Source organism: Zootermopsis nevadensis, unplaced genomic scaffold, assembly GCF_977971745.1.
Source record: "Zootermopsis nevadensis isolate Lab colony 2312 unplaced genomic scaffold, Znev_1.0 Znev_ptg000030l, whole genome shotgun sequence".
Classification (NCBI taxonomy): domain Eukaryota; kingdom Metazoa; phylum Arthropoda; class Insecta; order Blattodea; family Termopsidae; genus Zootermopsis; species Zootermopsis nevadensis.
In genome coordinates this window covers 5,466,127-5,493,038 of record NW_028259162.1, presented here as the reverse complement: position 1 = coordinate 5,493,038, position 26,912 = coordinate 5,466,127, and the positions used below count along the sequence as shown (strand labels likewise).

Genomic DNA, 26,912 nt, shown 5'->3' with positions numbered 1-26,912 from the left:
TATAACTTGAATTATACACCAACAACTTTGGGGGTACAAAGTTGAAGAAAAATTATATTTGGGGGTACGCGAACAAAAAAGGTTGAATACCACTGCTCTAAACAAACCGCACAGCATCGCAGCCTAGAAGACCATCCATCAGGGACACGTAACAGGGATTTTAAAAGCACGTACCTTTGCCATCCTGACAGGCGAAGGAGAGGGCGAGAGACAAGAGGAGGGAACCAACTCATGCATTGTTCCCGTCTTGAGTCGCAGCAATATCCTGGTATGCTCTTGTGATGCCACATTCTCCGTCTTCACTGACAGGCATACAGGACCCAAGTTCTCATCTGTACCTATGAGATTCAGGTGTTCCTGGAAAAAAAAATCCACACACCATGAAACGTTGCAATAGATAACAGGAACACTACTTCAGTGAAGATGCATTTGAAATGCAGTTAAAATAGCTTTGCTACTATGAGATGATTAAATTTGGGAACTTCCTGCAAATATTATATTTGGATCCATCTTCCTGTGTTGCGTCTGAAAATACGAAGACAATATTTAATCTGTTTCATACAGGTCTCTTACAATAAAATCACATAAATTCAAGGAGTCTAAACTGATGAGAAGAAATTATGAAAGACGTTAATGGGAGGACGGATGAAATTACAGAGGGGGTGTGGTGGTCATGTGTGGGGGAACTGTGAAACATTTTAATCAGGAAAACTTAAAGGGAGAGAAAACCAAGGAGTCACAGGTTTTTTTACTTAGATTTATAACCATCTTCTTGTCTCCATTGAAACAGAGACGCTAAATGCAATTATTAAACAGACAATGGCTGAACAAATGAACATAAAATTTGGTATGGATATTATGCCACTGTAGACTTCCCAAAGACATATATATTATTTTCCAGTAACAAACTACAAACGTAACGAATTCTCAAAGTCGTGAGGTGCGACGATTATGATGACATTACCGTGATCCTCTGCGCATGCGTAAAACAATCAAACATAACCCAGTTTGACAACATCCGCCTGTATACATTTAATGACTAGAGAATGGCTGGACGGACATTAATGAAAATTAATATGGACATTATGCCACTGGAAATTACTCGGAACTCATACTTTTTTAAAAAAAAAAATTTCTTGTGTCCGTCCTTCATAATTTCATTCCAGGCCAAGTCTTCAGAACATTTATTAGAATCTTGAACTTCATTCCTGTCACTTCATAACTCAACAATTCACAACAATCCCATTACCTAGCAAATTATTCAGTATAAAAAATGTGCCTCGACAAATGATCGAATTCCTTTTCGCAAAAACCCCGACATTTCAGAGACATCTCCAACATCGGACTCCGATAGGTACTGGTGGCTATTCGCCCGTGAAGACTATTAAATCTTGTCGCCGTGAAAAATTGAACGTTTTACATAGTCCAAGTCTCCTTGTCGCTGATCTTCCAACATTTTTATCTGAAAGCAGATAATACTGCCAGACCTCTTTAGGAATAGTCGTTTCCTTACATACTGTGGCCAGTTTCAATTATAATTCAATACTTTTTAAGCGTCGTGTAAAATAACTTGAAAACTTACATGTAGTATTTACTAAGAGCATTTCGAAAAGTATTTTATCGACTAGACTCGTTGCTTTTTTTTTCACATGTTGAGGTGAACATTTTCTATAAAAAAGAATTCCTCCTCGTTTCACACATTTTAGAACAGAAAGGGTGTTATACAATTACCTTTTCCCTCGAGAAACCTTCGTCATTGAGGTAAGAATTTATGAGGAATTTTGAAAGATCTATATAAAAAAATATACCTCGGCACTTATCAGGTCTTACAGCTAATCATGTGCAAATTCTCAATAACAGAAATGCACAATGCTCTGGAAATATAAACGCAGAAGTGAGGCGCTTCCAATACAAAAAATCAGCATGAAAATGGTTAACATACGAGCTCAAGGCAACGAAGACACCGATTTTCGTCGTCTGAGACAAGACGCCGTGTGGTCTTGTAGGCCACTATCAGCGTTTCGGTGGAACGAATCGCCTTAATTTTCAGGGAAAAATCACTTCACCCTACCACACGGCGTAACAACCCAGAAGACCACAATCTATGTTAACTTTTAACACGACTTGCATTTCCAGTCTGTGAGGCCATGTCTTTACGACCCGATTGGCTGAACTGTCACGTCTGCGCGTTCTTGTGTTGGTTTGTATGCCCCAGTAACTAACTGTAGCTTACAGTATCTTCAAATCAGTTAGTTTGGGTTTTTTAATTTTATTTTTTTATTTACCAGGTGACTGAGTCGTGGATTGGCGACATAATTTTTGTTCCGAACGAAACACCTTTGCTAAAACTAACCTTTCCTTTCGTTCTGCTAATTGCACAGCCCTGACTGTGTCCACGGTTCATGAGTAACTCCTTCCTCGGATTCGGCGCGCTTTGTACCATCTTAAAGACAAATAAAGTAAAAACTCGACTGTAACGGAATCCCAGGACACCCGAAGAGTTTCGCGTTTACTGAGCACCATACGTACTCAGATTGCACCATTTCGCCTCGAGTAGCACGTGGCTGTTATTGGGTTTCGTTTTAAATGGCACATCCTGTGCTATGAGCTGTTGTCCCCTCTAACTCAGAACTACACATAAAGGCGAAGCACATGCAGGCTCAGGCTTCAACGCTGACAATACAAAGGAACTGAAATGTCAACGAACCTGGCCGCCATTAAGTTCGTGACATTTCCGGAAGTGCCACAGTTTAAGGAAAACTAAACTGGAACTTACACTTTGCAAGAAACACAAGTAGTACGACATGTGAATAAGCAGGCACAATTCCCACCATTACTTTCTGCATACAGCGCGCCTACAAATGCTTTCGCCTGCTGTATCCTATGCAATGTGAATTCACAGAGTTGAGTTGAGTTTCTCAATGCGGCGAGTATAAAGATGACTATCTCGTGGGAAATTGAACCGGGCAGTCGTAGAAATAATCGACGTTTTGGAGGTGCTTACTGCCTCCATCATCAGGACGATTCGCTATGATGAGAGTCTTCTTTACATTTCGAGTTGCATGCCAAGATGCAAAATTGCCCAAGCTTATCGATTTTCTCCTGGCCGAGCAAGTGAAAACAAAAATGAATATTATTGGTGCACGCCATCTGCTCAGAATACCTCGTGAAGTATGCAATTATTTATTTATTACATATAACTTTTTCATCCTTTAAGGATAAGGCCTTATGGCGTGTTCGGATTCAGAAATACTTCTTAAATTATGAACGGATTTAGGCAGGCAGTAGGACTCCTTGGATGGGTGATCAGTACATCGCAAGGCCTTCACTGATACAGGAAAACACTCATATCGCACCCTGAAGTGAGCCCACCCTGAAAATAGAACCCATATTTTCCTCCGAAACGCTGGTAACCACGTGCAAGGCCACGAGGAGTCACAATCCAGAAGATCATAATTGACTCTTTGACGATGGCTGCAGGTCCCAATTTCAGCAATTCTGCGATTTTCACAGTGTTTTTGTGGATTTAGTATGACTTCAGGATAATCAGTAATTATTTTTTTAAACTACATTAACCACTGGTATTTGCAATGGAGCAGGACTGTGTCTTCTTTGAGGTGGGGAACGCAGATCTAGATGTGATAATTGGTTATTACGATAACTATAGAAGACTTTAGTTTCTAGTAAATGCTAACATTTTAATGAAAATGACTCCTTATAGTATAACAATTTAGTTCAGACTGCTATTAAATATTTATTTCAATTAAAGAAATAGCATCGAAAGATCTCACCTTGCATTTCTCATTACAAATGATTGAGGCAGACAGTGAAGTTACAAAATGACTTTCGGATCAATCAATCAAGTAATCGTTCAGGATTCGCCATTAGCTTTACATTCCATCCGGCACTGCAAAACTTGTGCAGATGATACACAGAAATTCAACAAATCGAACCGGATATAGGAGTCGGATGACGTATAGGGCTACTAAATGTGTGGGCTGGGACCGATTTCTGCTACACACTAGGACTTGAAGCCAACCCAGTCGTAGGTCAATGATGCAATTAGAGTACACAGGATACCACCACATCTTGCGGGTAATACAAGACGAAGAACTGAGTACATTGTTCTGCGTGGCGCGTGAGAATGATCCCACACACACCGCATGCTGTGGGTGGTTACGAGGTCGACCATTCTCTCTGTCAGACACAATTGTGAAGGCACATGGGAGTGACTAGTGGTTAGTCTGCCTTAAATACTGTTTCCATCTTGTCATTCCTTAAGAATGCCAGTAGAAAGGCTCGTATACAAGTTTCATATAATTCATAAGAAACATGAGAAAACAACTGAAAATAGATTAATACATGCGTCACCATGAGATCAGTTGATAGTTTCATTTATATTGATAAAATTTATTGGACATGGTGGCAAAGAGGATGGTGAGAACTCGAAAATCGTTGCTACTTATTTCATTAACTTCGCTAGTCCAGCTCACTTGGTTACAACAGTCAGTAATCAAATAAACATTCTGATGCACAATCAACAAGTAAAATTTAGCTACCAAAACCGTCATATCCAAAAGAGCTCGCCAATGGTACCTATTCACATATTTTTTAAAGATCCATCTTAATGTTATACTCCCACTCACACCAAGGTATATCAAATGATCTCTTTCCTTCATGGCATGGTTGAAGAAATGACCCTGTACTTCTTAATTTCTAATTAATCCCTCATTTTTGCGACCGCTGTACCAAGACATGTATAATAAGAGTTCTACTACGACTCGCAGGAAGAAAGAATCTATACTTTTCTTGTTGTTACAGCCATCTACCAATCATTTTCCTGTTTCTCCACGGCAAGGCTCCATACACAATGACTACACCTCAGGTTCCAAGGCCTCTTGCTGGGGTTATGAACAGGTGAATCATCACGTAAAAGGACGGAAGAGGGGGGCTAGGAACGGAAACGAAAAGAAAATACGTTAAGGGGAGGGGCAGTAGTCTGTCCAGAAGGCGAAACAAAATTCACATTTCTAATGGCGTTTCCGCTCAGGTTAAAATCATGGTATCGGTTGAATAATGTCTGGGACAAATCCGGTTCGAATTCTAACAAGCAGAATCATTAAACTAGCCCACACAGCGAAAGAATGATCAGCAATTTATTACACAAGCGACGATTATTGATAGGTTAATAATAAAGTATTCTATTTTAACTAATATCATTATGAGACTATCAACTAAGGAAGGATTTAGAAGAGGACTTTTTGCTTATTAGAAGGTTCTACCAAGGTTCAAGTTTACATTCCAAAACTTACGGAAGACCCCATCCCGATAACAAATTTCGTGACAATCTTTTCGGAGGAACGTAGATTGAACACAAGCCTCTGAAGATAAACACCGAGACGTGTCAACGTTAAAACCTCTTACACTGTAATCATTGCAGCAAACAAGACGGCCACCGTTTTAATAAAAAGTGAGTGATGCGAAAATTACCATAATCATCATTCCGTTACAGTTGAAGTTAAGTAGAGCACGTACAGAGCCGTACAAGATAGGCAACTTCTCCGACATCGTTGTAATGTGGATCAGCCTAATTGAACGACGCAGGCGTTTATATTTCTTAGACCAGGGTCGTGTGAAAACCATTTATCGCAGCCTACACTGTTGCAGAAACGATTTGGTGTCTAATGAAATGCAAGGATGCCCATGAATGGGGGGGGGGGGGGGGGTGGCTGGAAGGCGCATCACATCCACTCACGACAGAAGAGGGACGAACACACAGCCGTGTCCAGGCTTTCGTGACAATGAGATTTCAGGTTCCCAAGGCGCGAGATACGAAGATGGCCGTCCTCTGAGATGTTGCGCCGTGTTGTCTGAAAGAAGTTTACCGACGTTTCAGAGGTGCTTCCAGCCTCCAGCATCAGGGCGATCGCCACCAATGAGAACCTGAAATCTCACCCAGACTGGTAGTTCATACGCTCAGGCAAGGCAGAAACAGATACCACCTGTCGACACGTCGGCCAACCAGCAGCCAGCAAGAAGGTGATTATCTTCGCCTCGTGCCACGTAACCAAAGGCAGCAGCCACCACCCCGCTGTGCCCTTCATAAATCGAAGACTCAGGTCGTGGGGTGGGATGTAATGAAATCAAGCCACGAACATTTATCACGCGCTCCAGGGATAAGTGAAATGTACGCTCCAGATATCTTTTTCTTTTTTAATATTTCTCTCTTCCTCTTGAAACTACATTTCCATAAGCTTATTTTTCCTCCGAAGAAGCGTCTCTAGCAAATCCATATAAAACCTGAACATATCCAGTTATTTCCCCTGAACTTTCCTATCTGATAAAATATTTAATAAATGAAATACAGTCCTATGCGACTGCCATGCCGTGTACCAAAGTGCACATTCTTCAAAACAGTTCCTCCTCAGCAGTGAGCTTCCAATTCTGGTAAATGGACCGGCACTGGAGAAGCTCTGAGCCACGCGTACAATATATACATATATCTGCATTTACCACACAAAACGTACTGCCGTATGTCTGACGACGGACAACTTTTATCATTGTTATTACTATTATTTGCTAATTATTACTGTAGTGCGCAAAAACAGTTTTCTGGAGAACCCCCCCCCCCCCACTAATTTACGTAAAATCGTCCTTAAGGACTTTGTCCATTGTTTAAATTACAACATTTTTCTATCCTCAGTTCAGGTTTGAGCCTAGGCTCAACCAGAGGGCACAGGTACGTCTTCTGTCCTTTTACCCCATTTCGTATCTGAAGCAGCTTCTGAAACGTCGTAGTTTTATGATTTTATAATTCAGACGACGGACGAAGTCCAAAAGAACTATTTGACAAATAAAGCACCATTGTCAGGAACCTTCAGATTTCAATTCGTAATTTAGTTATTAATGGAATAAGAAAGGACTGGAAAAAAGTTTATCATAACCTTTTACTGATTATTCACAGAAAACTTGCAGGTTACTGTGATATGTATTTAATGCCACACATTAGTCTTTTGTACGAGCCATTTCAAAAACAGACTGGGCTCATGTGGAGTTCCTATTATATTGGACGGATACTAACCAAATTTAAACTGGCGCGATAACTTTTGGTCTTAAACCGCAATACCAAATTTAGTAGACATCCGTTCCGCCTAGGCCTAAGTGTGTTCACATCGTGCGCCCTGTACAAAAGCCGCGTATCAACAAAACCCGCAGGGTCGTAAAGTGAAAGCAAACAGTCAATATCATTACTTTGAACAGACATCTGCTACAGCCAGACAGCGTTCGATAATCTTCGTCCGTTATCTGGCTGACATTTTCACTACGACTACGACTACGTCACAATGAGACACGTAATGGCTTACGTGTTTTAGCAGTAAGGTCGTAAAAACTTTAACAAAAGTACAAACTACCAGTAAAATGGTTCACACTTCAGTTATCTACCATTTAATTTCTGCCTTGAAGTGCAGCAGGCAAGACGGATGACAACCTGAATCCCACGGGATGTTTAAAAAGAGAGAGGACTCAGCAAAATTTGGCTAACCAATGCCTTTAGAATCTTCATTCGAGAACAGCATTAATATATATGAAGAAATACGTTTATCATCAAGAAGTGTTCTTCCAACTGAACAACTAATTATACAACGTAATGCAGCTAAGAAACAAATAAGATGTCTTTTCCTTTACACCCCTCATAACTGCGTATAAAAGCATTTTCTGTGACTTTCTATGTGAATACTAGAAGAGTCTTCACACACGCGCGACATTCCTTAACCACTCGCCATTAATGATATATCCCCAAGTCATTCGATATTACGTAGTTCAAACAACGACAATAAATAACCAAACCATTAATAATACCACTGAGCACCTCCACTGTTGTCATAAACTATCGTGAGAAACATTCACGCCACTTGATAAACATTCGCCATTATCATTATTTTCTATAGACGGAGGTAAAATATCAACTTCACGCTACGGCCGGTTCACTGCATAAAAATATGAAAAAAGACTCCCGAGTCCCAAGCGGGGTTCGAATACGCAGCCCCAACATTAGCAGTGCTCGCCATAGACCGTGCGACCACCTCTGCACAAAACGCCATTATGGAAACCTCAAGTACATTCATTGCTCATAATTCTAAAACACACAACTGGGCAGCAGATACTCCAAACAAAAAACAGAGAAAGTTTGTGGAAAGGTGGATGACATATGGCACATGTAGAATCCAACATCCTGCTGGTAGGCAGGTAACACTAAATAATCACGCGTCGAATTCTACTTTACGCAGTTCCTTTCAGAACAAATTAATTACACGGTCAACAGCATGACAGAAGCACTGGACACATGGCAGTCGCATCCACAAATTGAACCCACGAAATTATGATCAGTGGGAAAGACGTCTCCGAAGTAACTCGAAACATTCCAGGCGCGTTAACCAATCTAACAATTAAAACTATGTTAATAATGAACACTGTTATCTGTAATCGCCTCACAGCTCAGTAAAATAACTTTCTAAACAAATAAACATCCATCATCCTGTAGCATTTGAAGTTATCACGGCGTTGAGTCAGAAGATGGCTGTCTTCTGGGTTGTAGCGTCGCGTAGTCTGATGGAATATTACAATGGACAAATCACATTTACGAAACTGGCAATATAAGACATTTCAAAGAAAACACCGGAGTCACTTTCTCGCGATATTTCAGCTGGTCCACACGCGCCAAATGTCTCTGCCGTTCCACTTTAAACAGGACAGCAACAATAAAAATAATTAACGACGTAACCGGAAAAGGAAATGAAACGAAAGCCTCCCACTGGGTTACTCGTCAATTTGAAAAGTTTTCAAACGCCATGTTCGGTAGCAGTGTGCTAGTTAGCGAGAAGAGAGGGCCTTGAAATTTATTTTCCTTAAATTGTAATTCAGAAGTCGCCCACGACGTAGATCCTGTGTTGCACAACGTACATACACATTAAGCGAAAATTTAATCTACGGAACACGTGGTCAGTCACTTTTATTACCCGCCTGATGGGCCTAGCGAGAAAAATCCAATTTTCATGCTACATTTGTAAAAAAGGCAACAAACGCCTTCTTTTGGTTGCGAATATCTCCACAGTAAGTTACGTGGAGAATAATCACACTATTTAGTTCCAAATTCTTAACAACTTAGGAAATGTGTGCATAGCGTAACCATTCCGTTGCAATCGCCAGAATCTGATTTTTCATAATGACGGTAGCGATGTCAAGGTTATCACGTCGCTGGGGAATCCTCATGGCTACTATAGTAACCAAGATAACCAAGTAACCATGGCAACGAAGTTAGTCTGCGGATTCCCTTACCTAAATCACATCCATTCGCGGAAACGCCTACCAGTATTCACGCAAAGTTGTCCGTTACTGATGTCGAATTTTAACCAAAACTGGAATGTGTCGACAAACTTTAGTTACGATTCCAAAATATCACATCTCATTCACATTCGCTCACAATTTCTCGAGTTGTTTTTCGCGGAAGTACAGCCAGGGAAAAACTCAAGATGCATTTGGCAACTTTCAGTTGCAAAATACGTGAAATGGCTTTATATATTTGTTTCTATTGACAACGAAAACAACACGGAAAACGAAAACTATGGCATGCCTTTTTCTTAACGAGATACGTAGTTAAACAATCAATCATTAATGTCAGACACTAGTTTCGGAAGAGCGGATTAACTCACTCACCCGTCCGACGTAGAACCTGCGGTAACACTTGGCCGTGTCGTCCGTCTCGAATTTGGCGCGCCACGTGGTGTGTGGTAGAATTGGGTTCCCCCGCGTGTCGAAAGGACATTCATGATCCTGTCCGTCGAGCCAGTACCCGCCACCAGGAGGCAGCACGATCATCGGGTAGGGTGCCGATTTCTGCAGCGTCTCCTCCAAAAGGCGCTGAGACCCACCACAAGGAGGCGTCGCGGTGACAGTTGAGCGACTGTCCTCACGGGAAGCCTGCAACATCAAAACGAGAATTGCGGGTAAGGGACTTGTCACCTGTGCACAGTGCGTCATCGATCAGCTTGGGAAGTTTTGCCCGGGGCTGACGACCCTGTTAGGAAATGTAGACAAGGATTTAAGTTTTGGGTGGGATTTTTGTGAACAGGTATTGAATCTCCGAGTTGCACATGGCAGCGAATTTTTTTTACCAATTGCGAAAATACAACATTTTGAAGAAAGACCCTACACCGGGAAGTTAAAATAGTAAATAATAATAATAATAACTGAAGCGAGTAAGTAGGCAGAAAGGATTGAAAATAGACAGAAACGACAAAAGACGTATATTGATTTTAATCCGCCACGATGCCTCGAACTAACGAGCAATGCCTTGCATTCTGTATCACCAATTAGCAATGAGAATAGCACACAACTTACAGCAAATAAGACCGTCACATTCCGAGGCGTAAGAATGGAGCCTGACCTCCTGGCCTGAAGCCAGTACAGCTTACAAACTTTCTCTACCGCCATTACAATAACAGACACGAAACAGTGAGACCAAACCTCATACCATCACAACTTCCAGCGCTCCAAATCACGAAGCCTCTTAAACATGAACACAAACTGCAGGGCCTACTTTATAAAATAGCGTCTATTCGCGCGGTAAGCAGTTCCGGATCCGGGCAGACCGCGTGTACAGAGAACAGTTAAACATGTAGTTAGCGTCTGTCATGTTTGTGCTTACGAAGATCCAGTTCAATGACATGTGTAAAACATCTTTTAAGCCAAGGAAAACAGTGAAACGTCTTATGCTTTATATATTGCCCGTCCGTCAGTCTATGACTTAGAATCAGCAGTGCCATTAGGCAACGATACACTAAAATAATTTTATTTACAATTTCTGTACCACACACCAGAATAAGGTTTACTGTAGATCTACACTTGTTTGTTCCTCAAAGAATTCCAATAGATCAACGTATACTCGAAGATGGCTGTTTTCTATGTTGTTGCGCGGCGTAGTCCGGTATACGTTTCAGAGGTGTTTGCTGCCTCCATCATCAGGGCAAAGAATTATCGCCGTGATACAAATACTAGGCACTAATTCTAAAGCTTCATGTTAGTAACTTGATCGATAAATGAAAATGATCTACACATACGGAACTTTATGTTTTACACCAAGCGAGACTGCTTACGAGTCTTTAATATCGGCCCAACATTTTGGAACAATACCACAACGAAAGGTATACTGAATGAATGTTCGAAGGTTACGCATTTGGAGAAACAAAACAAAAACGGATGTAGTTTAGATTAACATTGATTCACAATGTTACTTAGCATACCGAAGGTGAAACCATGCACAACCATTAACCACAAATGATATAACAGAGTCAGCAAAGTCTTTTCGGGTCCAGATGACATGTACAAGTACGCCGTAATGCATTTGTATTAATATCACTCTGTTCCACGTCCTTTATTTCCTTTTTGCAGTTAAGTTGCGTAAGATTAAAAAAATAAGTTGTATCCTAGTTCCTTGCTTGTTCAACATTTCTATCATACTATGAATAGTTGGTTGTGAGACACTAACGTGGCCTACTATAAGGTTCGATCACGGAACGTGGTTACAGAGATTGAAATCTGTGAAAAATTTTGGTCGTGATTGTTCATTTTCCACAGAGAATATAACCGGGGACCTCTCAAATACAGAACAAAGACATCGTAAACAATACCGAATTATGTTCAGAGAAACACACAGTAAACATATGAACTCCATATTTAAACTGACACAAGCCAGACTCCAATGGCGGGCGATTCGATTACCAGAGACGACTACTAACATTGTTTAAATTACTACATCTGTAAAGTCTCTAAATTTTGGGGGCAGTTGTAAGCTGCCCCCCCCCCCCCCAAAGCACTGCTTTCATGGCACCCGACAGTTCATTACAGTTATTCTTTTCTTCAATTGAACCTATCGAGAATCCGGAATTTGGATTGTATTCGGGGCGCTTTAAATTGTGCACGGCGACAAATACCGACAAAAGAGCGTGACATACCGTACGCTAAGTGAACAGTGAACCAATATGACCGGTGGGTGTAGCAGTAACACTTGTTTTACTTGACTTCGAAGGCGACAACTTCCCACATGAAAGGCAAGGGCTTGGCGTGACTGACTGACGTCACAACAGCAAACCACAACAAGACAATGGCGATATCGATTATCATCCTTCGGGCCACCTGGCAAAGAATTCTGCCAGTTTGAAAACGCGCCCGCTTCCTTCATTAACCACAAAATACATTTTTTAATGTATCGACCATAACAATTCTTTCTAGAGCAAGCGTTATGGATTTAGTGGGACGAAACGTCCTGAAAAATGGACTGGATTGTCTTCAAGGACCTTGTCTGGAGAGGAGGGGGTCCTTATAGGACGTGTCATCTTCATCCACACACCACGTGGTACGAGTAACATAAAGGAATGGCTGATTTGCATTTACTCTGTCGTATTTGCACTACAGGTATACCACCTCCATGATGGAACAGGGCCATTAATAAAACTGATATTTGCTCATCTGGTCAAGAAATCCCAGGGTTTTATAGGACCCCGAAGTTGATTCCCATGTTCACGAAAGGCCGGCACTGGTCCTATCCTGAGCTAAATGATCCCAGACCACATCACACCGCAATTCCTAAGATTCAATTAAAATCTTCTCACACAAGAAAATGAGAGACTTTTCTGATACTGCACCGTGTAGTCTCGTAACAGATGACCGACGTTCCGCCACGTGTCTTTTATTTTCTGTAGCTGGCTACCGGTATTAATTAAACTACATTTATTTCAAATCCCCCACACACACACAGAAAGTAGTGAATCTACTTTTTATACGCATATCTACACGTCTTTGTACTTAATATGAAAAGTTTTCAAACACACAATCTTATCTATAGTAATGACACAAGTTAGAACTTAATCCGATAGTAACTGGCCTATATTTGTTACTTCAAAACCCATTATTATGCTGACAGTCAAAATGTTTTTACAGGCGGGTTGTGTAAGTCCAAGCTCGTTTTCTGGTTTGCCATGGCCTCTTACACGACATCACCACTGAGCTGCTACTTTTTAACTTGAGTAGGTGCGTCTTGCTACCTAAAGTGAGGAACTGAGACAAACCAAACGAGAAACTTTTTGTCTTGCCGAAAGAAAACATGACTAAGCACTGGGCCTGAAAAAAATGTGCAAATCATATACGAAGCACACATTCGCTCGTAACTATCTTTACTGTAAGACTGGCGAAATGCAGGGTCAGAGGTGAAGTCCCTACCTTAGGACCGACGTACGATAATGTGCTGTTTGGCGAGGGCTGCAGCACACATCGTGGGACGATGGCAAATAACAACGAAGACCTCGAAGGAGAAACGCTCTGCTATTGATGACAGGAACCCGTTGTAAAGTCAGTCATTACATGCGACGGATCCTGTCTGAGGACCAGAAGCAGAATCGACTTCTCGTTTGTCAGGAGCTCAAAGATCTTGCAAGAACCGACCCCAACTTCCTTTCTAAGCTCCGTGTGACTTCTTCCTCTTCCCAAAGATAAAAATTCAGCTAAAGGGAAGGAGATTTGAGACGATAGAGGAGATTCAGGCAGAATCGCAGATGGTGCTTGACAGGCTGACAAAGAAAGATTTCCAGGGATGCTTCCAGGCTTGGCAGCGGCGCTGGGATCGTTGTATTCACTCCCAGGGGAACTACTTCGAGGGTGATGGATGAATTTAATACCTGAGATAAGTGTACGGGTTTTTATACGCGCAGTCTGGAAACCTTTCGATCGCACCTCGTATACCGAACGTCACGGTTGAGTGGTTAGCACTCCTGCTTCGTATACCAGAAGTGGCAGGTTCAAATCTATGCCTGAAGAGTGGGCCATCCTGTTGAGGGTTTAGTAGAAATCTTCAGCCCTTCCAGGCAAAATTCTGGGATGAGGCCTTAAATTAGACCACAAACACATCCTTTCAAATTGATTCCAAAAAAGTAATGAAAAAACTATTTTATGTTGTATTTCCATGCATGATCACCCTATCGAAAATTATCGTATACAAAAGTTGTGCATCTTTCAAAGCACACATTTTGCCACAGCCATTATTTTGTATGACGAGACGTTTATAGGTATATTTCACTGTTAATACGAAGCAAGGGTTATACTGGATCACTCTGAACCGTAATTCATACATTCGATGTTCAGTGCAGACCACTTCTTTCCCCTCCCCCCAAACGTAAACATAAACGTCCACAGAAATACGTTATCTCGGTGACAAAACACGGAAGGTCAGCGCAGGCCCATTATGCTTGGATTCTGTGGTGCAAAGAACGCATATAAATTCAAACTGAGACGGATTTTATACGTGCGTGGAAGCTTCCCAAGTCTCACCAGTAGTTGATCAATATACAACACACGTCAGGTTCCCCGGTGCTGGCAGATTTAAGGTGCCTTTCCGATCAACTGAATCAGCAGGTTGTTTGTTAAACGACGAAAACTCCAGGACTCTTGTGGATGAGGAAATACGATGAACGGCATTGGTGTTAAAGTAACCAACCAATAGGGTCGTCCAAATCTAAAAACTTGTAAAGTACGTCGTACCTTAAGAGGAGATAAAAATCCCAGCCTTCAACGGAATCTCCAGCATAACAGTTGTTTGTTCGCCTCGTTAGTCTATCTATTATCTTATACTATAACAATTTGTGATTAGTCGTTGTCTTCAATAAATTACGTCATCAACAATGCCAACAGATGTTTGTTTACTCGGCATTGTTGTGGAACACAACAATGCCGAGTAAACAAATATAACGTTTCACAACAAAGAAATAAAAAAATATCAAGCCAGTCGCATTATCACTGCTCCAGAAGGAGCACTTAGCATTCTTGAATATTGACTGACAGATGGCCTAAAACATCAGAAAAGTGAAAGAAGACGTTATCAAGTATTTGAAGTACCAACTCCAACAACTTCAACAAGGTAAACTGATACTCATTCGATATATTACGATTACGAAAACTGTTATGAAAACTGGCCTTATGATCGATTTTAAGACGAAGATTTGCAGGGGTGGGGCTGGACGTAAAAAGTTGACTGAACAAGAACTGTTGACTTCTGAACAGCGACGTAAATAACTACAACATCAGACATATAAGAAATAAAGAGAAGCGAAAAAAGACTTACATTGATAAACGAGACCATATTAACGACACACGTAGAAACACAGACGAAGATTTGCAAGGGTGGGATTGGACGTAGAAAGTTGACTGACCAAGAAGAGTTGGCCTCTGAACAGCGACGTAAAAACTTAAACAACAGACCTATTTAACAAATAAAGAAAAGCGAAAGGAGATTTACATTGATAAACGCAGAAAAACTTATTCAACAAGAACAGAAGAGCAGAAGAAAACAAACGAAGACTTGCAAGGGTGGGATTGGAAGTAGATAGTTGACTAACCAAGAACAGTTGGCCTCTGAACATCGACGTAAAGAACTAAGACATCAGATCTATTTAACAAATAAGGATAAGCGAAGGAAGACTTACATTGTTAAACGAGACCATATTAACAACACACGTAGAAAAACAGACGAAGATTTGCTAGGGTGCTGTTGGACGTAGAAAGTTGACTAACCAAGAACAGTTGACCTCTGAAAAGCGACGTAAAGAACTAATCCATCAGACCTATTTAACAAATAAAGAAAGACGAAGGGAGAGTTAAAGAACTAAAACATCAGACATATTTAATACCAAACTTAAAAAACAAAAACTTATAGTCTAGAATCTATATTACAGGCCTATGTGCAAGTAATGTAAAAAAATTGCTTTACAGGGAAGAAAATTCCATAACAAATTTGTTGTAAGCAATCTCGGATGAAACAACAAAGTGTTTTTTCTCCTCTCACGAACAGAACACGTTTCCAAGAATGTTATTTCTCCTGTGGCATATTCTGTACTACGGTTTCATCACTGAGAAAGCGACGTTGGAAGAACTTCGCCGATATAATCAACAAGGCAGTGCAAGCAGTTTCCATTTTTAATAACTTATCCCCTATAAAGGGGCATCAAGGCATATTTAAAGTATTAATTATTTAACCCTAACTTTCAGTATTTCTACTGTAAGTAAGATAATTAGGAATGCAGTATTAAGAATATTAAAATATTTATTTTTCTCTCGCAGACATTTCGGTTTGCATGTTGAAAATACCTTAAAATGAAACAATGAATAATGAATCCGATACCACAAAACGATATTAGATAGTGTTCGTGATGCATTTTATTTTTATTTAGTGTTCTGTCTTGAGGACAGGTCCATATGAACAGGATCCTTCCATCCTTTTCTCGGACTGGGAACTGTTCATATACGTTCTTGGCAGATGATCCAGAAGTGGTTTGCCATTGCCTTCTTCTGTGTGTGAATGGAGTAATTGTTGGGATGCCACGGAGAAACCGGGGAAGCCCCCGGAGGAAAACTCCGTGTTGCCTAGACCACGGCCTTGCCCAACACAAGTTATAAATTCGGGCACCGCCGGGAATCGAACCCGACACCCCACGATAAAGAATTCATCCGGTAAGCAACTATTTTATTTTCAACAGATATCACAGTTCTCGTTAGGTCCAAGTGGCACAAGGCGTAATTAATTCTCAACTACACTAACAACAACTGCGCCCTCTTAAACAGATTGCTAGTGCGATGTTATCGGCTTAATTCAAATAACAATGAGCAGGGAATGGAGAGCCCCTATGTATTTCATTACAGCCGTAGAACATTTATAAACACCACTACCCACAATACTTTTAGCTGCGCTCCATGTGCCACGACAGACAGCTGACACTGGTATTTTTTAAAACAACCGGATATAACCTCCTGAATGCTCCCAGAGGACCGGCAGCTGCCATGGCAACAGTCTGTCGGTGTGCCAACAATGCCACTGAAGAAAGACGAGACACCTGCCAGCCCGTACACTCACGCCAAATTAAAACATTGTCTTCGCCGAACACAGCAGGTAAACGAAATATAATCTAGAACAGAAAACCGCGTATTTTTCACTCTCTCCAAGCAAAGTCTTCAACGGAACCTGAAACAGGTATAGCCGCTTAATTCTAAATCATCATCATCATCATCATCATCATCATCATATAGGAGTTCGTCGTCGACGTCTCGAAGCTGAAAGTCGTGACGCTAGCCGTCGGTTGTCTAACGGCGTGCCGACTGACATCGCTACGCTCTGCTAAGTACCGAATCTCTAAGCGGCGTCGCGACGTTTGGTATCCCAATGTTTTGTTCGTCAGAATCGTGCTTTTGTAAGCCATAAAGACGTTCAGTGGGTCAAATTACGAGTCATGCATGGTCTATGCCTTTAGTTATATCCGACGGCATATTCTGTTAAGATTAAAATGAAGTGAGGATAAAGCTAATGTGCGTTAACTATTTTAAAATCAATCCCAATTCGTGACACAAAAGTATTGAACACCAGCTACGCACAAGTGCAGCGATGGAAGGGGGGAAAACGGTGTGCGGACATTTCTCCAGTCCAATGCAGTCGTGTTGCACACGCCAATGGTAGTCGAATGCGGGCTTCATCAGGGATGAAAACAAGCGCATTCCAGACTGCTGCACCCGTATCATTAAGCCTGCAGTGTGTGTCCTGATTACGCTTGTGTGTGATGAAATGACGAGGCAGCCGCTCTTTCTAATGGCAGGACTCGTTTCTGATATTGAGATTCTGCATCGCGCTTATTCGCTGGTGCTCATGCAGACGAAGCACTACTCATTCCTCTGCCCTAGTCATGTCATCACTTCTATTACTCTGAACAGGAACAGATACGTAGGATTATACATGACAGCATTTGTAGGGAAGGAGAGACGTTCAACAACTCCCATCAACGAAATATCTGCAATATTACTAAAACCAATTTATTTTTTGAAGAAAATTTACGGAACACCATTCAAGTACACATCGCAGTATATAAACAGAAAAATGTAGTTCTTGTTAACTGAGCAGACATATTATCGGTACATCGACGTGTATAAGTAATACATGTCCTGGGAAAGTGTTGCTATATTCTTTTACATTCGAAATAGATAAAGATTAATTTTGTTTGTGTTATATCGGACCGATATGGACAAAATTTAAAATCGACCTACAATTTTTACTGCAGACTATGAAGCCATCTGTACAAAAGAACGCGTATGAACTAGTATTCAGGAAAGAAGTCACGTCTTATCTAATACTTCACTTATAAGGATTTGGGTCGGACCGCTAAGAGAACACACCACATACCTTACACAACTCCCACCCAGCTGTGGTTCACCTGAGCATAAATATCGGTTTCTAAAATCGCATTCTTTTTAGCTTCCATAGAAGGCGTGGAACTTCAATGTGAATAATTTCTCACCGTTAAAACCTGTTCAGAGTAGAATAAATCACGTAAACAGATTTTCTTTGCACAAAACATAAAACACAACCCAAATAAACTACATCAAAAAAAATCGCACATACTTCAGTGGATAAAGATAATAATCGAAAGCATCCACAATTTGATCTTTAGAAGAAATTTAACACAGAAAAATAGTGCCTATACTATAACTTATGACACCGTGGAGATTGTGGCCTTTCTGCCATATCCTTCCAACTCCATCAACTGAGAATTTATGAAATCCCAACTTCAAATTCTGTCTGCATTACAGAGATGTTGCTATGGGAACGGAAACAACTGATAATATATCTCGCAGGAGGGGCAGGGGGATACTAGGCTTACGGACCGCAAAGCTGTACTTACATCTTTTATAAGCTTATTACAATTTCCGAATTAATTGTTCCAAATAGGATCGAGGCTTCTCCTCCGGCTACTTACAAGCCTTGCCTGAGACCTTTACCGAAACTTCATCGACTCTTTACATCTCAGACAACTGAGAAAGTACTGAGCTCTCACACAGGAGCAGCATGAAAACTGTGACGAAACAGAGAAACACAAGCCGTATCAGGAATTGCATGATTTCGATAATTTACCTGTGGGGTGAACAAACTACAGCCCGTGACTGTATTCACGTCTTGTTAACCCTTAAAATCCTGAGTTTAAGAAAATAAACGCCTTCATTTATATGCATGATGGTTCATTATTTGAGATACTGAAAAACAGAAGATGGTACAGAAATTTATTCTCTCTGACATAATTAAAATTAGGTGATCAATGTAGAAGTAGCGGGTGTTTATAAATAATAAATCAAGTCTGCGCCATTGAAAGGGTTCATAACGCGGCCCTTATAAATTTTACTTTCTCAAACATAGTATGCCTATAAAGTACAAATAACTAAATACACATGTAAACAAATAACAATGCAACATTGTAAAAATGCTGGATTAGGAACACACAGCACAGCAATACATATAATATTTGCATATACTCGTAACATATGAAAGACTTGTTAGGAGAAAGTTCTGGAAACGGATGTGAAATGTCGTCTCCTTAGGTATTTGGCATGGCTCCTTCCTTGTACGAGGCAGGACTTCTGTCAGAGGTTAATTAAATTTGACATGGCAACAGCTGAGTCTGGTATTTTTGCACATTACAGTTGCAAACACACCTAAAAAAACGCACGTAATTATATAACCATCCCTCGAACGGAATTCGAACCAGAGGTCTTAGTGTTCGAAAGGTCCAAACAAGACATGCCTTACTCTGCGCGGACACTGTCAGCACCAAACTCAGCAGTTGTACGTGTTCCGCTGTGTCACACATTGCTGCATCGACTATTCTGAGATCGACCCCGGCTAGTAATACACCGCATTCAAGGAAAGCCACATAATTCTATCCGCGCCAGACAACGGAACATCTGCCAACGTGTTAAAACTACACCCGGCGGATTTGTGAGCAGCTGACAGCGTAGCACGGGAAACCTCAAAAACCGAACAAAGAACTATAATCCAGTTCTATTAACAACCACCGAATCCATTATAGATCATCAGGAAATGTGTCCAACGAGTGGCATTGTTTCATTTTCACAGCAATCTCGGCCGTGGGCCCAACAGTCTGATAAAAGTGGCAATGCATTTAATAGGACGAGGATAGACTGTAATGTGGTAACAGAGGTTAGAGTTTGTTCAGCCCTGTTCAGTTATCCCGTCGGACTCTCATTTCGGCCAAAAAAATCTAAAGAAACAAAACAAGTTATGCGGACCAAGCGTGTATGGAAGGATAATATTAAAAGCGATTCTGGGGTAAACTTTGACACCACAGCCCTCTTACGGACTGTCCTGGTATTGACAACCGCTCAGTTCAAAAACAAGAGTTTTAATTTTGTTGAAAGACCATGCAACTTTAGTGCGTTCCTGTTCTCCAAACGTCATTTTTAATGAGAGTCGAAGTTTTCTAATCGATAAATGGCGTGATTCTTTGAAACATGTTAGTACTGCAAACGAAACTAAAGACAGTTTTTGTCTCTGGGACTAATTAAATACTAAATGGTAATTATTATAATAATAAGTTCAGGTTGGTAACACAGTTATTACGACACGCGAATTATTAACGGGTTAATGAGCATTTCTGTTTGAACGGCCGTTGGGAGGCATTGAACTAAATGTGTCTGGTTCGATGCAAGTTCACGGCAGGTGAATGCTGAGTTCCTCCGACGTGATTTCGTCTTACAAATTTTCGGTTTAAAGTATAATTTCAGTAAGCTACATATTTACAGCTTACCTGATAGCTAAGTACTTTTTGACAGTTATGGTGTGTGCGTCAGTCAGACGCCGAGATTTATTTTTCTGTGATCATAATTCGTGGGCGAGAACAAAAACATCGCATATAGCAGGCTCTTAGTTTAGACCGATATTTAGGACATTTCAGAATAGATATTTTATCAAGGCTACATAAACTTGTATATAATTCACTGACTCATGGGTTACGCTATCCACAAAATGACACACATACAACCTGAGACTAAAAGGGAAATGTAGGATTAGCCAGGAGTAGATGGTAAGATAATTGACTTTCTAAACCTAAAAACGGGCTACAAAGTATCAAGTCGTGTCGGAAGAGAGCGGCGGCGAATTATATAACATTTTACTGACCTGCGGGACCACTTTACTACAACATTCTTATCTCCTCAGCCGCTTAACTTCTCTTGCCACTCTTTGTTTCCGAATCTAATTCATTCTAATTTATAATGATTACCGGGGATTAAAAACACGCGGTCCTTTCTCGATGGTCCACATGCGCCGTCATGATATGATGTTTGAGAACCGGGGCGACGTTATCCAATCTGTGAGGGCGCTGCAGAGTTTGGCTAACAAGCGAGGTCACGTAGCAACACGTCCAGAGTAATGAACAATTTCGTTTCTCGCCACACAATCACTCGCCTTGGTTGGGATACGCCAGTTCTACCTATCACTACTCTTGTGTTAGACGGGATAACTCGGTGAAGAGACGCCATGGAATGGACGATCGGAATTCGATTCTCAGTGACGGCAAGGATTTATTTATCCCGGCTACCACGTCACGGATCTGCGGCACATGGAACGAGGAGGTACCACGTCCACAGAGTGAACCTTACCGTTCACCACCTCCCGGCCTTGACGTGGAGATCTGCCTCCACATCCATCATAATCCTACGTGGCAAGGTGCTTAGAAGCGCGTTTACAGGTACCTTTATCAGCGTCATCGATCGTGTTGCAAATCTTACGCTCAATACTTCCTTGGTACCGGACAAATTTAATTCTCTGTAACCAACAAACTGCCAACGGTGATCTTCTGGGTTGTGGCACCGTGTACATTTCCAGGTGGGTACCAAACGTTTCGAAGAACACGCTGCCTCCACTCTAGGGTCCCCACTTACGAGTCCACATAGCGTCAAAAGCCAGAAGACTATAATTGACAGCTTCATCGCCGTGAAAACCTCACATTTCAACCTAGAAAGTGTTGACCTAAGCGTCAAGAAAGGTACCACATTCGCCAGTCAAAGACGCAGGTTCGAGGCGATACATCTCGTCCGTAGCACAGAACATGTTACAAAGTCTTTCGTCCTTCAGGCACATGCACGTCTGCCCGGTAACGAAGTCCATACTCACGGTCGGTACCTGTAATGTGCAACTCACGAGTACCATTTCTTCAATTTCTCAGAGTGGACGAGGAGTGGGTAAGGTAATGCCACCCCCTAGAAACAGGTCCCACTGTAAGGCGCCGCCTCTGCTAGCGGCTCTTCGGTAAAACGGATCTGTAACCTATAACGACCTCTCGAAACAATTCCTTCCAATTGTTCCAAGCAACTAACGCCTATCTGATTTCCTCACTTCACGCCATTCACTTCTACCCACGGCAAGCAACTGATGCAGCACGAATGTGTCAAATTGCTTCGGAACTCAGAGCGTGAAATAAAACACAAGCACGTCTCTGGAGCATTTAGCACAAGTCTTAAAGGGGACGATGAGATGAAACAAAAATTCAAATCAGCAACAGAAACAACAACAACGATGACGCAGAGAATCGATTTCTTGTAACTGGAGTCCTGACTTATAACGGTTTTGAGAAATCAGTTCTCAGAGCTGTGGCTAACGACCGACTGCATTTATGCTCATGGAAGATGACCACGGTAAACCAGCCGAAGTGGACAATCAACGAATAATCATAATTATTTATAAACTACACTATTTATTTTAAGACAAAAGGAAAAATATACATATTATTACTATTTATACAATGTATTAATAATTATAACATGGAAAATGAGGTTCTATATTACGTCCCGAGTCGATTTTAAGATACCCTAAGTGCAAAACTGATATTCTACCATAATGAAAGTGATTAATATCGCACCACTGTACTGGTATGATATTAATCACTTTCATCTTGTACCATTCCAGCGGTACCAGTTGTATTAATGGCGCAAAATATTAATTAAAAAGTTGATAGTTGCTCAACCGACAAAGAAATTTTCTCTTTTGTGAGATCCGAACTTTCATTAAAGTGTTTGCAAAATCCTGGCCTTTGACCTTTCATGCCGAGACACGCGAAACCAGTTCATTAATTTCAAATCAAATTCCTCTAAGATGTTTTAATAGTATTATCCTCCCATTCCATCTAGATTTCCATTTGAAGTTCCTTCTGGGGATATTCTGACCCAAGTTTGTATTCATCCACCAATAGCGCCAAAACAATACCAAGTCTATTTACTATACACTTACATGCTGTTGTGAAACCATTTACTTCTGTCAAATGAACATCATACAGCCCATTAATAATTTTACACATGCAACACCCTCGTCCCTCCAGGCGCGTTTCGTGCTTTTGTGAACTGCTACACGCCCTACTCACCTGAGCTTCCTGGAGTTTTCTGCACTCCCCTGCACCCGGGGCGGACGTGTGGTCTGTTGAAGCACGGTCTCTCCAGCGTAGTACACCCATCACTACTACGGTTGTCCAGCTGGGTCCAGCCAGCTCTCCAGCAAATTTAACAGAACCCGAGCCAACAACACCCGCGTCTTACACTTTTCCTTCTTGGTCTTCAACGATGGCTTTTACACGTTACATAACGAAAAAGTTTCACACGAATCTGTAACCATTTGTCACCTCGTCCTCAACCACTAAATTTTCTTCATTACCATAAAATCAGGTAAGCAGATCTTCCACATTACATACGTGTAACGTTCTTGAAGTTTCTTTTCTATAGAACTTTCAAAAATCCACCAATTTCGTGCGTCCAGCAACAGTTCCGTTTTCATCCATTTATAAAAGCTGGGGTGTCTGTAATTCGCTTCACTGAATGAGCCTGTGGATCTGTCAGACACTAAGCAACGCGTCACTCCAGACCACAGCTCCAAACCGGCTCTCGACTGCGTTCTCCCTACCTACTAAGGCCGTCGTGGTCTTGCTACCTACCTATTCCCCGGCCATGAATACAGAGTGCGCGGCTCTTCGACCAATAGGAAAGCGAGTACGGGAAGAAAGGAACATTTAACAGCTGTGAGAACGAAAAGAGATGCGAGAGTTAAGAGAGGAAGGCAATTATTGTTGTAGTTGATTAATCAACCTTTGGGACGCAAAAAAACGAAAGACAGAGACATCTGGAAACGAATAAGAGAAAAAACCGGGAAAGCGTTCATAAATTTCGAAATAAAATCCCCTTTCTTGCTTTTTATGCAAAAACTTTCTCTCCAGTTCTTTTATCTGTGGGCAACCACGACACTTCTACAAAAGAAGGGTTTTGCTGAAAGTAATGGACGCTGGTTTATCGATTTCACATTTGTTGTGTCCCAGTGCTCGGCAGAAAATGAGTAACATTTGCTTTTGATGAATAACGTTTACGAAATTAAAACAGGATTCACCCCTTTCAAACTCTTTTGTTTTCATGTAAACTAATGAAGATAGATTTCAAACTTTCATTAAGCCTACCAGCCTCACAGAAGTAACAGAGATGTTAAGATTATCATTCATTCTAATTTGGAGAGGAAATGTTCATTAATTAAAATTGCAATCAATCTTCATATATATACAGTTTTTATATTAATTTATAACAGTTACAAATTTTAATTTTCGACAAGCTAATGAACAGTATAAACATTCGAGAAAGCTTTATTCTTCCCTCGTATTTTTCTGAATATACAGCATAGTACAGAAAAATGTTTCGAAAAACAGCAGACCTGCATGTAGGACGAAAAACTATACCCAGCCCTACTAGCCGAACTATACATTCATTCGCCTCCCGAAAAACCTATGACTAAAATGACTGACGAACTTTTCATTCACTGTGAAATTTCCTCGTAAGACACAGTGAAGCAGATCATGATTATTTCAACGCTTCTGCTAGTACGACATTCTAGGGTGTTAGGCCCCGTGAGGAAACTATTGTAGCACTCCCAGGGAATTGCACTGAAGCGCATGATGACATTTTCCAAACTGGAGGCTTGATACACGAAATGTCAACGGGCTTCTACTCAATTTCGATTGATGGTCACTGTCTTCTGGGTTGTAATGCTGTGCAGTCTGGTAGAAGTTCACCAGCGTTTCACAGGTACTTGCTGCCTCCATCACCAGGGCGATGGGTAGCTGATGATGGAGGCAGTAAGTACTTCTGAAACGGTATCAAAATTCAACCAGACTTCACATACAACTCAGAAGACAAAGTTTATATTCGCCGATTATTCCGCGTAATTTTACTATGGAGCGGCATTTTGTGAGACTTGTAGTCATCAAAAATCTGGTCGATGTCGACTAATATTTGAGTTGTTTTCGTAGTTCTGTTCAATTATTCCAATTGTAACGTCTTTTTACGTCACGTTGCTGGTTCCTGTTTGCTTGGCGTATTCGAATATCGACCGGGACAATGGCTGAAGTTCTTGGCATGCATAAGTCATGAGTTCTCAACCTGCGGCCAGCGAGCAATTTCTTAATAAATGACGAAGTGAAAATTGCTTCGAATCGACGCGAGTTGCACCCAGCTGTTAGGAAATATTTTCCACACTCCTCGCCCACAGCCTATTCCACATATGACTGAATTTTCTGGGCGTAAATCGATATCATTTTATGTTGTGAACAATAAATATTGAACGAACTCTTTCATGCGTCTCTCTGTTCATGTCACGACGTATTAAAACGTTACACAACGCAGAACGTGCGAGCAACATACAACATTGTATTGTTGTAACACAAATTACAATGCGAGTAAAATATACTCGGCAGTGTGAAGGAACATGTCAAATAATGGAACCAGCCAATTCAACTCCTGTTAAGGCAGAATTTAAAAACGCACGGTTCACGCTTCAAGAGCTTCTGCCGATATATGTCATTCTCTAACCTGTTCTATAATACCAGCAATCGGCCTTGGACGCTACAATAAACACACATACACTGCAACTGCGACGCAGAACATTATGTACAAATTGTAACAACGCACGTAGTAAAACATTTACACCGGACGTGACACTTTACGTTTACAGGTCGACATATAAAAAGTTCAGTTTTAAGTGTGCCATCCAGTGTTTAGAAGATAACAGGAGTGGTAGAACAAATACGGTGATATTCTGAATAAAAATCAGTGTGTAAAAATATTAACACATACAAAAAAATTTAAGTAGCGGAAATTTAACAAAGAAGAGTGGAAAGAGGAGATAACAGATCCGAGCAACATCTCACTGCTATTAGAAGCTGTTGTTGAATGCGGTGGAATGTCTTTGGGATCAAAATGCCACAGCACACCCACCGGTTCAGCAACTGTCGTCTGTTACCTCATGCAGCCGACTGAAGAGAGCCAACCCCTCGACGCTGCGCTTCTATGAATCAGCAAGCGTAAATGATATTTGCTTCTGCACAAGAAATCGCAGCGCACCCAAGGTCGAAATGGTAGCCGCCAGCAGCCTTTCTGTTGTGTAAACAAAGCTCTTGTTTTGCTTGGCTGACGTGGTTTTAATTCTTGCGGTTTGCGTATTCTTTCGAGGCGTTACCGACTTCAGAAGACACGCTTCTCCTAGGTGTTGTGCCTACAGCAACGCTTTGAAATGTGTTCGTGCTTAGAACACATTTCGCTTCAAAGATACTGAAGGAGGTCACAATCGCTACATGCAAAATAGATTACAGAACACAAGTACGGGCAAATGCACCATCCTTTGGGTAAAATGAAGACGGTGCCTTTCGATTATGCATGACGCAAGTCTGCTACGCGTTGTAAATCGAGCGAGCACCATCCAATGGTGAGGCGATCGTGAGTGTGGACGAGTTCGATAAGGGAAAGTAACTGTTACTTTTATTATAGGCCTACTGAGGATTCTTTAGAAATTAATGATCCAAAACAGCTATTTGTACGATACAGTCTAATTTTATGTATGCATATAATTTAATAAAATAAAATTTCCTGTCCGATAAATGTTTTTAGATATACGCCCAAATACTATTTAAGCGCGTAATTAATGCGACCAAAAATGCAATGAAAATGGACGA

The 26,912-nt window shown here is 41.1% G+C and overlaps 1 protein-coding gene across 6 annotated transcripts in view; it reads right to left on the bottom strand.

Annotated features, from left to right (window-relative positions):
* The window catches only part of RapGAP1 (Rap GTPase activating protein 1), a 165,124-nt gene that overhangs the window by 12,783 nt on the left and 125,429 nt on the right, over positions 1 to 26,912 (bottom strand). For 4 of the 6 annotated variants that reach the window (XM_087358488.1, XM_087358490.1, XM_087358491.1 and 1 more), the window contains exons 4-5: positions 9,715 to 9,978; positions 175 to 357 (exon numbers count right to left, since the gene is read on the bottom strand). In XM_087358488.1, coding sequence (XP_087214614.1) covers positions 175 to 357; positions 9,715 to 9,978 — 447 coding nt within the window. Of the gene's footprint in view, positions 1 to 174; positions 358 to 9,714; positions 9,979 to 14,589; positions 14,673 to 23,294; positions 23,842 to 26,912 lie in introns of those variants that run through there. The other 2 variants (XM_087358492.1, XM_087358494.1) reach the window with 2 other exon arrangements.